At 38.6% G+C, this 12,995-nt stretch overlaps 1 protein-coding gene across 8 annotated transcripts in view; it reads right to left on the reverse strand.

Moving 5' to 3' along the window:
• The window catches only part of grip1 (glutamate receptor interacting protein 1), a 297,915-nt gene that overhangs the window by 170,759 nt on the left and 114,161 nt on the right, over window positions 1-12,995 (reverse strand). For 7 of the 8 annotated variants that reach the window (XM_067390986.1, XM_067390988.1, XM_067390983.1 and 4 more), the window contains exon 1: window positions 12,704-12,836. The exons of the other annotated variant lie outside the window; for it this stretch is intronic. In XM_067390986.1, coding sequence (XP_067247087.1) covers window positions 12,704-12,836 — 133 coding nt within the window. Of the gene's footprint in view, window positions 1-12,703; window positions 12,837-12,995 lie in introns of those variants that run through there. 8 annotated transcript variants of the gene reach the window in all.

Consider the following 12,995-nt stretch of genomic DNA (forward strand, 5'->3'; position numbering starts at 1 on the left):
ACACTGTAAAAATAATAAAACATTTAATGAATCAGTATTTGTGTCTTGTCCAATTAAAACATCTAACATATATTTCTTCTTACACTTAAGATGCTGAATTGCATAAAATAAGACTTGTTTTTGGAGAATTTATCTTAAATTATATAATTAAATTATTTTTGTACCCTATTGGCATTTTTTAAGCATAAAACTTGATTTATGCTTAAAAACATACAAAAATAATAATAATTTGTATTAAAATATATCTTTAGTAATTTTATTTCTCCAGTAATTTGCATTGTTTTAAGGATTTTGCAGTGTAGTTTACATTGCAGTACACAAACTGGCATCTACTTTAACAATCCTCAAATGATGTGCTTTTCAAAACCAATAATTCAAGTGTAATTCGTTCTATTTTGACACTTATCCATATGCTGTGAGCAATCAGGGCTAAGCAGAGCTTAACACAATCTTAAGACTTCCACTGAAGCTGTTTTCAAATAACCCACGGCAAAAGTAATAAGAAGCCTTAATAAAAGACAAAACACATAAAAAAAAAAATAAAAAAAAAACTCAAAACGACTGGTTTCAAAGCAAGTTATTCAGATTAATTCTACAGAGACATGCTACCATCCTCAACATATACAATAAAATCCTGCATCAACAAACACAGAGAAACTATTCAAGTGCAGTCAGTGTTGGGGAAAGTTACCTAAAAGTAATGTGTTACATTATTATGTTACTCCCTAAAAAGTAACTGTTACTAAGGGTGCGTTCACACTTGTCATGTTTGGTTGGAACCCTGGTGCGCACCAAACAAGCGGTCTGAGACCGCTGAAAAGATGGGTCTCGGTCCGCTTCCAAACGAACTCTGGTGCAGTTCGAATGATATATGAACGCAACACGGACCAAAGACATGTAACCGAACCAAAAACAGGAAGACGAGACCCTAAAAAGGACAGAATCCTCACGTAGGCCCTATGTCGGTTTTTCTCAACATAGTCGCGAGTTTGCCCATCAGACGCGCGTCTCCACGCAGCAGATCGTTTGTGTGTGACGGATGGATTCCCGCCGCTCACGAGTTCCCAGCTGGCCAAAATACCATCACATACAGGCTACGCACACACAACGAGCACATTTACCTCAGCAAACAGCATTGTTTTGGATGTTCGGTAAGTTCCGTTTCAAAATAGGCAATACGTCATAAAATCCGACCAGTCACGTTGTGAATGCATCCCTTTAGGTTCGGTATCTTTTGGTTCGGTGATACAATTGCCAATCTGAACGCTAATCGGACCAGGACTAAATGTTTTTTTTTTTTCTTCTTTGGTCAAATGAACCAAACGAACTGACATTACTTTTTTTTCACCTGAGCTTGCTTTTATTCATTTTAAGGAATACTGAATCTGTTTTTGTGCAAGTGAGATGGGTAAATGCTCACATTTCTAGAACTACAATAACCATGATGTTTACACAGTGTGCACAACTCCTCTGCACTTACTCTCGATTTCTCCCCACATTGGGACAGAAGAGGTGTCAGTCAATAAATGGGAAAACAAAGTAACTTGCTTAGTCATTTAAAAAAGTAACTCATATTTTGTTGTAAATTCAAAAGTAACACGTTACTTTACCCGTTACTTGAAAAAGTAATCTAATTATGTAACTCGCATTACTTGTAATGTGTTACCTCAACACTGTTTGAGTGGACGGATAGAGAAATAGTTACAACCACAAACTACAAGTGTGCTGTATGCACAAGACATTTGGACCTTGATGGATGAGAAAGGTGAAATAAGAGAAAGTGAGGTAGAAAGAGATGGAAATAAAAGAGGAGTTTGATCAAGCGAAAGGGAGTACAAAAGTGGAAGATGGGGGGAGGGGATCTTCCTAGGCATCCCGTATACATCTGAGTGGCTGCAGGCAGAATGGACCATTAGGAGGGTCTAGTGCTTGATGATGAAAGCTGTGATAGAATGTGCACAGCCATTTCACTGAGTGCTGCATAGGATGCCACGCTCATGCATCCTAGTCACATGTCTCTTACCTAACAAGAACACAGTCAAACCAAAATTTATTCAGACACCTTGAACATTTCATTCATTAATACAGTTTATTCACTATAGTTTAACAAAAGTGGTAATAAAATATGACAAGATCTCAGTTAAACTGTGTCAGAAAAAAATATTATTAATCATGTGAGATAACACTTAAGCAAAACATGGTCAGGTCAAAATGTCTGAATAACTTTTGGTTCCAAATTTATCAATTTTACTGGTAGTCCACTGTATGAAGAAATTTTGGGTATAATATGTCATATGCAGTTTACTTTATTTTGCTATCCTCACTTACATAAATGAACAATAAATGTCCTGCACACATTAGTAAAAATATATAAAAAATATCTGAATAATTTTTAGTTTAACTGTATAGATACATTAGAAAATTTTTATTTACTTTAAATACAATATAGAAGTACGAAAATTAAAAACAAAAGCAGCTAACATATATCAAATTTTCAAGAAAGCAAACTGATATTATAACAGAGACAGAAAAAAAACACATTGGAAACGTTAAAATGAGGTAAAAGAGAATTAAAAAAGTAAGATAATAAAACAAGATACATTTCGAAAATAAGAAAGAAAGATAAAATTATATATATATATATATATATATATATATATATATATATATATATATATATATATATATATATATATATATATGCTGTAAAATAAGAAAAGTACTAAATGTGACAATTACGTTTATGACACAATTAAGGCGGTTTATGTAAACAGAAGACTGTGATTGTTATGATTGTTAATCTTAAACCTAAATAATGAGATTATGCTCATAATTAAAACCAACATAATCACAGTAAAAAAAATGTTGAGTACTGCACTTTTGCACTATGCAACCATGAAAGTGCTTTTTACAAGACACTTTAGGCACATTTCCGACAAATTGAGGGAGGTTGGGCAACTGCATTAAGCAGGCAAATGAAAACTGCAACGGTAAACAATCCTATTGCATTTAATGTCTTTGTAATGTGGGTTGGGTACAATTGAACTCTGACAAAATATTGGTAAACAAACCACATTTATTAGCATTTCATAAAAAATAATGACAAGTAGCATGTAAACAAGATTGAAGAGGTTTGCCCATGCCATGTAAACATCTTAATCCAAGTAATTCCTTTCTCTGATAATCGGGAATAATCCCTTGACATGGCTTGAGTCCCTCTTTTAGTTTCCGTTTATAGGGGTTTTGCCCTCTTTCTATCACCCATCAGACAAGTAATCAGCAATGTTTTGCATCACATATCAATGGTTGCAGCATAAGTGTGGAAATGATTTTATAGTGTTACATTATAGCTCCACTTTGTAGCATACTTCCTTTTTGTAAATGAACTAATTTTAAAAAATGTAATTACAACTATAAATATTTCTAGTATGAATACAGCTTTTCCCCTCCTGATGTAGAAAACCAGAACTAGATTTTTTACTTCACATTTTTTGCTGCAAGCAGAGCTGTAGAGAAGCACTTGTGTACCATAAATTGAACAATAACACCTGATAGTTTATCTGACGCAATAATAAGGAGGATGAATTCTCAGTGGGCTTTGCAGTCTGTGGTGGAGAGTGCCGTGATCACCAGGGTTAAGATGTCATTACCAGATGAGGAGTTAATATTGCTGTTGTTTACTCTGCTTATCCGAAAATGTCAGTCTAAATGACAAATAGTGCTGTCCCCATCAATTCCATTCAAAAAAAGATTCCATGACTGTAAAGGCCTGGCCCATGTTTGACTCACCCCGAGCTGAGTGCGATACTCATGGGGAGGATGATAGGGCACTGTCATTGAAAATTAATGCTTAATGCATTCCTTAATGGCTCTTACACAACACATCAGAATTCATCATGCCTCTTTGATGCTAAAGGGTCCGTTGCATGCGGAGAAAAGGGAGAGATAACAGGTTACGCTTTCAGCGAGGGCATTTCCAGCGGGAGGATGAGGTGGCTTTACAGTACACAGTGTAAGGAGGGAGTATCAAACCCACTGTAAATAGGGCAGTGCAGTGACGTGATATGACAGCCTGAGTGTGATGGGATGGTCTGAGGTTCGTGGGCAGAAAAAAACAGCTATAAGTTGAGAAGAAGGCATTAAAAAGACAAGCAAGCATTAAGAGACAGGGCCCACATATCCAGTGCAAGTCACTTTCCTCAGCAAAAAAAAAAAAAAGTTCATGATGAACAAGTGATATGTCCTAATATGGACAAATTAGGTGGTGTAAATAGCTTAAAGGGATAGTTTATCCAAAAATGAAAGTTATGCCATTATTTATTCATCCTTGTGCTGATCCAAACACATTCAACCATAGGTGGAGGGTGAACCAACTCTAGGGTAAGTCTAGATGTGATTCTGCCATAAAAACACATTTAAATAGAATGTCATGAAATAGTTATGTGTCACCTATCAGAAACCTATACATCCCAGCATAAACGCTCTTGTTATTAAAGTGGTTATGTTCACAAACCACTATAATTTGAACAGGCAAGCATACATATGCATGATTTCGCATAATAAATAGCCTAACCATTGCCTTACCTAATGCAGCAAAAAATGTTATCTTCAAATTCTGAATGAATTATATATCGCCTAGAAAGAGTACATAAATGGGCTCCCTTTATAATCACTAAGGTGTCACTCATTTTAATTCATCGCAATCTCACAAAGTTCTGCTAATCGATTAGGCTGACAGTGAATATTTTATTTAGCCTGCATAATATTTATACTTTTTTTTTTTTTGGTTAAAAGTTCAATTATAACGAGAGGATTTGAGTGTGCAGATCTCAGCATTGGACCAAATCTCAGGCGTTTTGGCCAACGCGTTTAAAAAAATCATCAGATATGTTTGTGATTGGCTATATTGCTCAACGATGCAAAAATACGTTGTAAACAGAAAAACCTGTTTATATTAGTTTCTACACTCTGAAGAGCGCAATCACCGAATTGGTTTATGTTCATCAGTTTATGATGAGACAAAGCGAGAGATCAGACTTAAAATGAACTGACTGGGATGCCAGGATGCTTTTGTTCTTCAAATTATATTAAAATACATAAATGTATAAAAAAAAAAGAAAAAAAAAGAAGAAGCAGCAATTCAATTACTTAAACAGTGCAGAGTTTATCAAAGGATGACCATGACTAACTGTGGCCTGATCCAGTGCAAGGACGAACAGTGCAAAATGGATAATGAAAGTGGAGAATAATTTAAGTGATCATAACGTGCAACTAAAAAAAGAGCACACAAATGATGAATCCAGAATGTGTGCCAAGTACTTTCATCTCTTTTTATCCCAAATGAGAGTGATGAGACAGTATCCTCCTGCTATTCAACAGAAGGCCTTAGGTAACCATCTCTTTTTGGCATAATTGAGAATGCGTAGAGAAAGATCAGCTGACTGAGAATGGAGACTGGGGAGGAGAGATGATTGTGGAGGGACCATCAGACTTCATTATCACCTACTAACTGTGAGCAGCTCGTTAAAAATACCAGACTCCATCCTTCTTTAGCAACCACAGGCCTGAAACAGCTGCCGCTGTGCAACAGACGTTCCTCATAAGCATATTTCAAGAATGGCTGCCATCTTTTCAGAAGGATTTTGAGAGGGTTATGGGCAGATTTTGGTTTGTGTTTTTGCTTGAATGTGTCTTTGAAAAGCAAAATCTTGTGACACACAAATTGTTAAGCGGTTGAAGGAACAGTACACGACATTGCATTGTTTGTTAGATATGAAAGAAATCTTTTGTTGGTTTTCTATTATCTGTCTGCCAATATGGGGGGGGGGGGGGGGGGGTTTGATTATAGTTTAGACAAAACAAATGAACATTTTATCAGAGGGAATCATTTTGTTTCACTTTACTGTCAAAATGATGATATTTGGTATGCTCCTTCAGGGTTTCATGTGACCTACTAGAGGAATCTCTGCTTTGATTTAAGGCAGATCCTTGATTTAGCTCCCAGCTCCTTTGAGATGTCTCTTAGAAGTGCTGCCACTGTCTTTTTTGGGAACCAAATGCATTCTGTCATGGCAGCATTGGTGGCTGTCATGAAGAATCCAACCGAAATCTGTAATCGCACAAGAGGTATTTCCTCTTTACCAGACAAATGGCGGTATTTCCCTCTTTAGTCAATATAAGCAAAAATGCAGTATTGCAATGACAACTATTTTACACATATATAGTGTCATACTGCTATAAATTAACCTGTGTCCAGATATATATTTATTATCCTGGACTAGAACACAAAATAAAGTCATGTTATGTACAGTATAGGGATGAAGCTATGTCAAATACCATAACGTGTAACAAATGCCACCAACAAAAAGACAGGGTGACATTAAACAACTTTCTCAGCATTCACAAGCAATATCTATTTAAGTACGTAAATACAGGAGGATAATGTCAGTCATTTGTATTTGCCACACTTCCTGCTACCAGCTGGTGGCAATATGACTATAACTACATTTTGGCATGTAGATGTCTTCAGGTCAGGGCACTTATCAAACTTCCTGTTCCGTGGTGTTGTTCGCATTCATTAGCACTTAGCCAAGTGTTGCATGATTTAATGTGTTTCTAGCATGTTTGAAACTTCATGGCATATTTAAATGCGTTTCAGGGAGTGAATTACAGTGTAAAGCATGCCATTTCCTGTTGCCAACAGGTGGCGCTATGACTGTAACTGAATATTGCCATGTAGATGTCTTCCGGCCAGGACTCTTATCAAACATGTGAAGTTTGGGGTAAGTTGGACATACAGTGGGTATAGAAAGTATTCAGACCCCCTTAAATTTTTCACTCTTTGTTATATTGCAGCCATTTGCTAAAATCATTTAAGTTCATTTTTTTCCTTATTAATGTACACACAGCACCCCATATTGACAGAAAAACACAAAATTGTTGACATTTTTGCAGATTTATTAAAAAAGAAAAACTGAAATATCACATGGTCCTAAGTATTCAGACCCTTTGCTGTGACACTCATATATTTAACTCAGGTGCTGTCCATTTCTTCTGATCATCCTTGAGATGGTTTTACACCTTCATTTGAGTCCAGCTGTGTTTGATTATACTGATTGGTCTTGATTAGGAAAGCCACATACCGTCTATATAAGACCTTACAGCTCACAGTGCTTGTCAGAGCAAATGAGAATCATGAGGTCAAAGAAAATGCCTGAAGAGCTCAGAGACAGAATTGTGGCAAGGCACAGATCTTGCCAAGGTTACAAAAAAAATTCTGCTGCACTTAAGGTTCCTAAGAGCACCGTGGCCTCCATAATCCTTAAATGGAAGACGTTTGGGACGACCAGAACCCTTCCTAGAGCTGGCCGTCTGGCCAAACTGAGCTATCGGCGGAGAAGAGCCTCGGTGAGAGAGGTAAAGAAGAACCCAAAGATCACTATGGCTGAGCTCCAGAGATGCAGTCGGTAGATGGGAGAAAGTTGTAGAAAGTCAACCATCACTGCAGCCCTCCACCAGTTGGGGATTTGTGGCAGAGTGGCCCGACAGAAGCCTCTTCTCAGTGCAAGACACATGAAAGCCTGCATGGAGTTTGCTAAAAAACACCTGAAGGACTCCAAGATGGTGAGAAATAAGATTCTCTGGTCTGATGAGACCAAGATAGAACTTTTTGGCCTTAATTCTAAGCGGTATGTGTGGAGAAAACCAGGCACTCCAATACAGTCCCAACAGTGAAGCATGGTGGTGGCAGCATCATGCTGTGGGGGTGTTTTTCAGCTGCAGGGACAGGACGACTGGTTGCAATCGAGGGAAAGATGAATGCGGCCAAGTACAGGGATATCCTGGATGAAAACCTTCTCCAGAGTGCTCAGGACCTCAGACTAGGCCGAAGTTTTACCTTCCAACAAGACAATGACCCTTAGCACACAGCTAAAATAACGAAGGAGTGGCTTCACAACAACTCCGTGACTGTTCTTGAATGGCCCAGCCAGAGCCCTGACTTAAACCCAATTGAGCATCTCTGGAGAGACCTAAAAATGTCTGTCCACCAACGTTTACCATCCAACCTGACAGAACTGGAGAGGATCTGCAAGGAGGAATGGCAGAGGATCCCCAAATCCAGGTGTGAAAAACTTGTTGCATCTTTCCCAAAAAGACTCATGGCTGTATTAGATCAAAAGGGTGCTTGTACTAAATACTGAGCAAAGGGTCTGAATACTTAGGACTATGTGATATTTCAGTTTTTCTTTTTTAATAAATCTGCAAAAATGTCAACAATTCTGTGTTTTTCTGTCAATATGGGGTGCTGTGTGTAAATTAATGAGGAAAAAAAATGAACTTAAATGATTTTAGCAAATGGCTGCAATATAACAAAGAGTGAAAAATGTAAGGGGGTCTGTATACTTTCTGTACCCACTGTTTTAACAGCTTCCTGTTTCATGGCGAAACATCAGAAATTGAAGTAGTTTATACATGAAAAATGGGTTGAAGGCAGCTTAAGTCATGTATGATGAAAGATTACAAAAACATCTTTGTACAGTTTTACGACACTCAGTAGGGTAAATTACGTTGTCACGTTAACTGTGACTGGTGCTATGATGATTTGCATTTTAAAACAATTGGAATTGCAGTGACACTTGAGTCTACTCCTGTGATCAGGAGAAAACAAATACGCAAAATGGATGCTGTGCATTAGGTTTCTGGGAAACTCACAGCAGGGAAAGGCCACTTGCCCCGAGCTAAAAGAAGGCAGCTAATGTTTCATTTAGGTCTCTCTACAAGAAAAAGAGTCAGCATTTAAAACATTATTTTATATACCATTATGCTCAGGAAGATACCAGTTTGCAGAGGAAAGGGATTTGCAAGTGATGATTTATCTTGTTGAAAGCCAAAGTGCAGCCCTTTGTAGGTAAATAAATACAGGAGTACAAATGTCAATTTCACACAGCTGCAACTATATTAGAAAGATGGTTTGAACTATCACAGACTACATTCATAGTCATTCTTTCGGATTAACAACCATAGTTACTAACATGTACTCTATGACTTTTGAATTGGACCTGCTTAAGGTCCTACTTATTGTACATGTTACAGATGAGCCAATCTCAGGTCCTGTTTCACCTGGTATTAAGATGTGTTTTGGTCGATCGGATCACAAGTAGATGAGGGAGACACATACCCATATACAACTGGTATTTTATTCTGTCTCTTTTGTCCACTTTCAACTACTTCTGATTTCTTCGAAGGGAAGGTCTATGGGTGGTAAATGTTAGGGCTGGGACAATACATCGAATCTTGATTTGCGATATGATACGAAGAATCTGGAGCGATTCTGATATTTTCTGATGTTTTGCGATTCTCTCTCGAATCGATTCTGAGCTTAGTTTTTAAACAGCAAATGGCACTACTATACGTGCTTTAGAAACACTCGTACATTGCCTGTTTCCAGCTCCTTTACGCACACCACTTAAAGTTCCCGTGAACCTGAAGTTGCAAACGACTTTTCTCCAACGGAATATTGAAAAGAGGGCAGGGTTTTACTTTAGCGCTCCTCCTCTCCAACTCTCCCTTATAGTAACTTTTCAGATTTTGATTAAAGATTACGACAAACAATTTTTTTTTCGGTGTATTAACTTGCACAGATTAATTGTTCACCACAAGACTAGTAATATGCGCTAACAAAATAAATAGGGTCAATTTTGATTTAATGATGACTTTAAACCTAAAATCATCTGCTGTCCAGTAGTCTTCTTCATGAGCGTTTGAGAATGTGCTGTAAAAACTAGCCTAGAGCGCCATCTGCTGTTAGAAACTAAACTCAAAATCGATTAGAGAGAGAAAATATTAGGATCAACATTTTTCGTCTTCAAACCAAACTTGGGTCTTCAGCTGACAAAGTTTTAAATCCCGTCTGGCTAGCGCATTAGTCAGTAGGTGGATTTGTGTGGCGGTTCGAATGCATTCGACCACATGAGCGTTTACACTGTAAAAGCAATCCGGTCAAGTGCGATTTTGTCTACCTTTGGAAGTGGTCCAAAGTGGACAAGTTCAAAATGTTTTAGACCCTGTTCACACCTGTATTTAGGGATAGGTTAACAGACAGACTTTTGTGGCAGTTCGAACATATTCGACCACATGAGCGTTTACACTATGAAAGCAATCCAGTCAAATGTGTTTTCGTCTACCTCTGGAAGTGGTCAAAAGTGGACAAGCTCAAAAGTTTTAGACCCTGTTTACACCTGTGTTTAGCATCATCCACTTGTGATGCAATTGAGCAAAACACATCTTAATACCAGGTGTATAGCCAAACTGTGTGTGTATGCAACTGCATTTAGCCAATAAAACAAAACTGAAAACCGTAGTCATATTTCCAATGCAAATAACTGAAAAAGCATTACATAGGGTCACATCCACCAGAACGTCCTACAGTCCCTGAATACATCAAACAAACATATTCTAACTTTCCACTATACTTTGTTATGGTGATATGACTCATTTATCAGAACACAGTCCTCCCACAAAATGTGGGTCCTGCTGTGAGCCCAGTGGTATAAAAATGAAGTGTATCATAGAAGGAATGACAGCAGGCCACACGAGGGAGAATTTGATAAATGAACAAGAATGGACACACTAAAACTTGACCGTGAATTATATGAGGAAGACAGAAATGATGGAGTGAGGCGAAACAAGGTACCTAGGCAAATCGAAGGGGGACGCAGTTGGGCCCGGGGAGCACACATGTGACATTTCCAGGGTTTGCTATGGGTTAATTAGCAGTTGATCCCTTTGTGCACACCAAGCTGTCATTATGTTTTAAAAGCAGCATTGCTATCTCAAAGTCTAATTACATTTAACACACACCTGAAGCATTAAGCCAAACAGGAAATGTAAGTGACATCTCTACATTTCCCACTAATCTAAAAATATTCCAAATGGCATTTATTCCTTCACTTCCTCTGAATGACTCAGTCGGACTCCAGCTGGGCCAATTAGGTGTCTAATTCTATGTTTCGTACAGAGCGTTTTGCTACTGCATATCAAAGTGAATACCTGACATTAAAAATAACGCTTGAAAGAAAGAAGCCATTAGGGGAACAGGTTGCAGCATTCAGCTGACATCACAATCATCACAACTCGCTGATCAAAAACAAATTATTTTCATTAACGTCTCACCACCAAAAGTACCAAAGCAAACGTAGGAATGAAACATGGCTTCAGTCACACAATTAATTCCACCAGTCATCCTCTATTCAAGCTAGAATCGTCTGAGAACACCACAGGTCTGCAGGTTTAAATTCTCAAAAAGGTTTGTTGTGCGAATCAGCCCTTTTATGTGTGGTGGTGATGACTACATCACTATTGCTAATGGTGATGAGTAAGTATCTTGGGCATTGCCTTGTCTGACTAACATGCCTCTACTGTTTTAACACCGTAAATTATCCTGACGCACAGTGAAAAACATAAATGTAATAAACATACACATTTTTCTATCATGGTGGACACTTTCTTTTCACATCTATTGTTTTTATGCTAAGCTAATGATTGTTTCTATCTCCTAATTCAACCATTAAACAGAAATCTTGTGTCTCATATCATTTTTTTAGGATGTTTATTACCACATTTGGGGACCATTGCCTGATGATTTCAGGTTATACTAGCATTGTTGGGACATTTGGTAGGCAAATCCTGATGTGCACACACACTGAATCAAGGTTCCATCAACATTAGCATACTGTAAAAACTTGAAATAAACTCCTGACAAACTCCTGATCAAAACTGATCATCTTCCTTGGATTGCTTCAAAGATTTCATGCAAAGTTCACATAAAATTCTCAATTTCTTTTAAATACACAATAATACAAAAGACAATACAACAACAAAGCTTGCTAACACCTGCATTCAACCACTCAGACTTTCTGTCTTTCACCAAGAGAGCTGTGGAATGAGGATTACAGGACTCCCGGCTCCTCTCTTCCCTGTCATTACCCATGCTGCCTCAAGGCATCTCATGACTGGGAACCTGCATTCTGTGTACAAGGAAACTCTGAGACAACTTGAATTTGAAACAAAACGTAGCGTGATGCGAGACCACCACCACCGGAACGTATACAGTTCATTATAAACAAAGGCAGAACAAAGGCTGAGAAAGATGCTAGTCAGTGGTGTTTTTGAAACCTAGCACTACAGCTACCTGAGACTGCTATGCTGTTGAAAACGATGCCCTGTTACACACACACAGGCACACACTCGAACTTCTCACCTGCGATTAAAGGGCAGTGTGCTATCCAAACACACCAAGTAGCACTCAAACAGCAGCAGCTCAGCAATGTACACCAGTATGGCCATAAATGTCCACTCTAGCACACATTTAACAGCCAACACAGCATTAAACACACTCTAAATCAATAGAAACAAATGGTGACCGACTGAGGCCATCCATCAGACAAGGGTAGTGGGGTGAAAACACACCCATCCCCTTATAAACACACTCGCACTGACAAGGAACCTCAACTGCTGCAAGCTGAAGTCCCTCCAGGAGTTTACGTTCTGCAGATAAATCATTCATTCATCCCTCAAAGCTTAGTTGCTCATGATGTCAGCCCTAGGCTAGTGATTTATGCAATAGTAAAACAATGACTGATACCCAAGCTCTTACACTCCCCCCCTCTCCTTCCCTTCCCAGCCAGCTAGCGGGATCACTTACGGTGCAGGTGCTCGGAAGCATAGTAATACACGTCCTCATAACCCTCATGATAATCCTCTTCCGGACGGTACTTTTTGCCCTTGCGTCTCCTGGACCTCCGGATCTGCTTGACGAAGCCAAGGAAGCGATCCATGCCTGCCCACCGCGTGCAGTCCCACTGACACAGGCGCAGACCGCTGCACTCAGCCAGCGTGTGTGTGTGAAGGTGTGCGTTCTGTTTCACAAAGAGCACAGCTCCGAGAGATCTCAGAAAGAGAGAAAGAGTGAGACAGAGGCGGAGAGGCAGAGAAGG

This window comes from Chanodichthys erythropterus, chromosome 8 (assembly GCF_024489055.1).
Source record: "Chanodichthys erythropterus isolate Z2021 chromosome 8, ASM2448905v1, whole genome shotgun sequence".
Classification (NCBI taxonomy): domain Eukaryota; kingdom Metazoa; phylum Chordata; class Actinopteri; order Cypriniformes; family Xenocyprididae; genus Chanodichthys; species Chanodichthys erythropterus.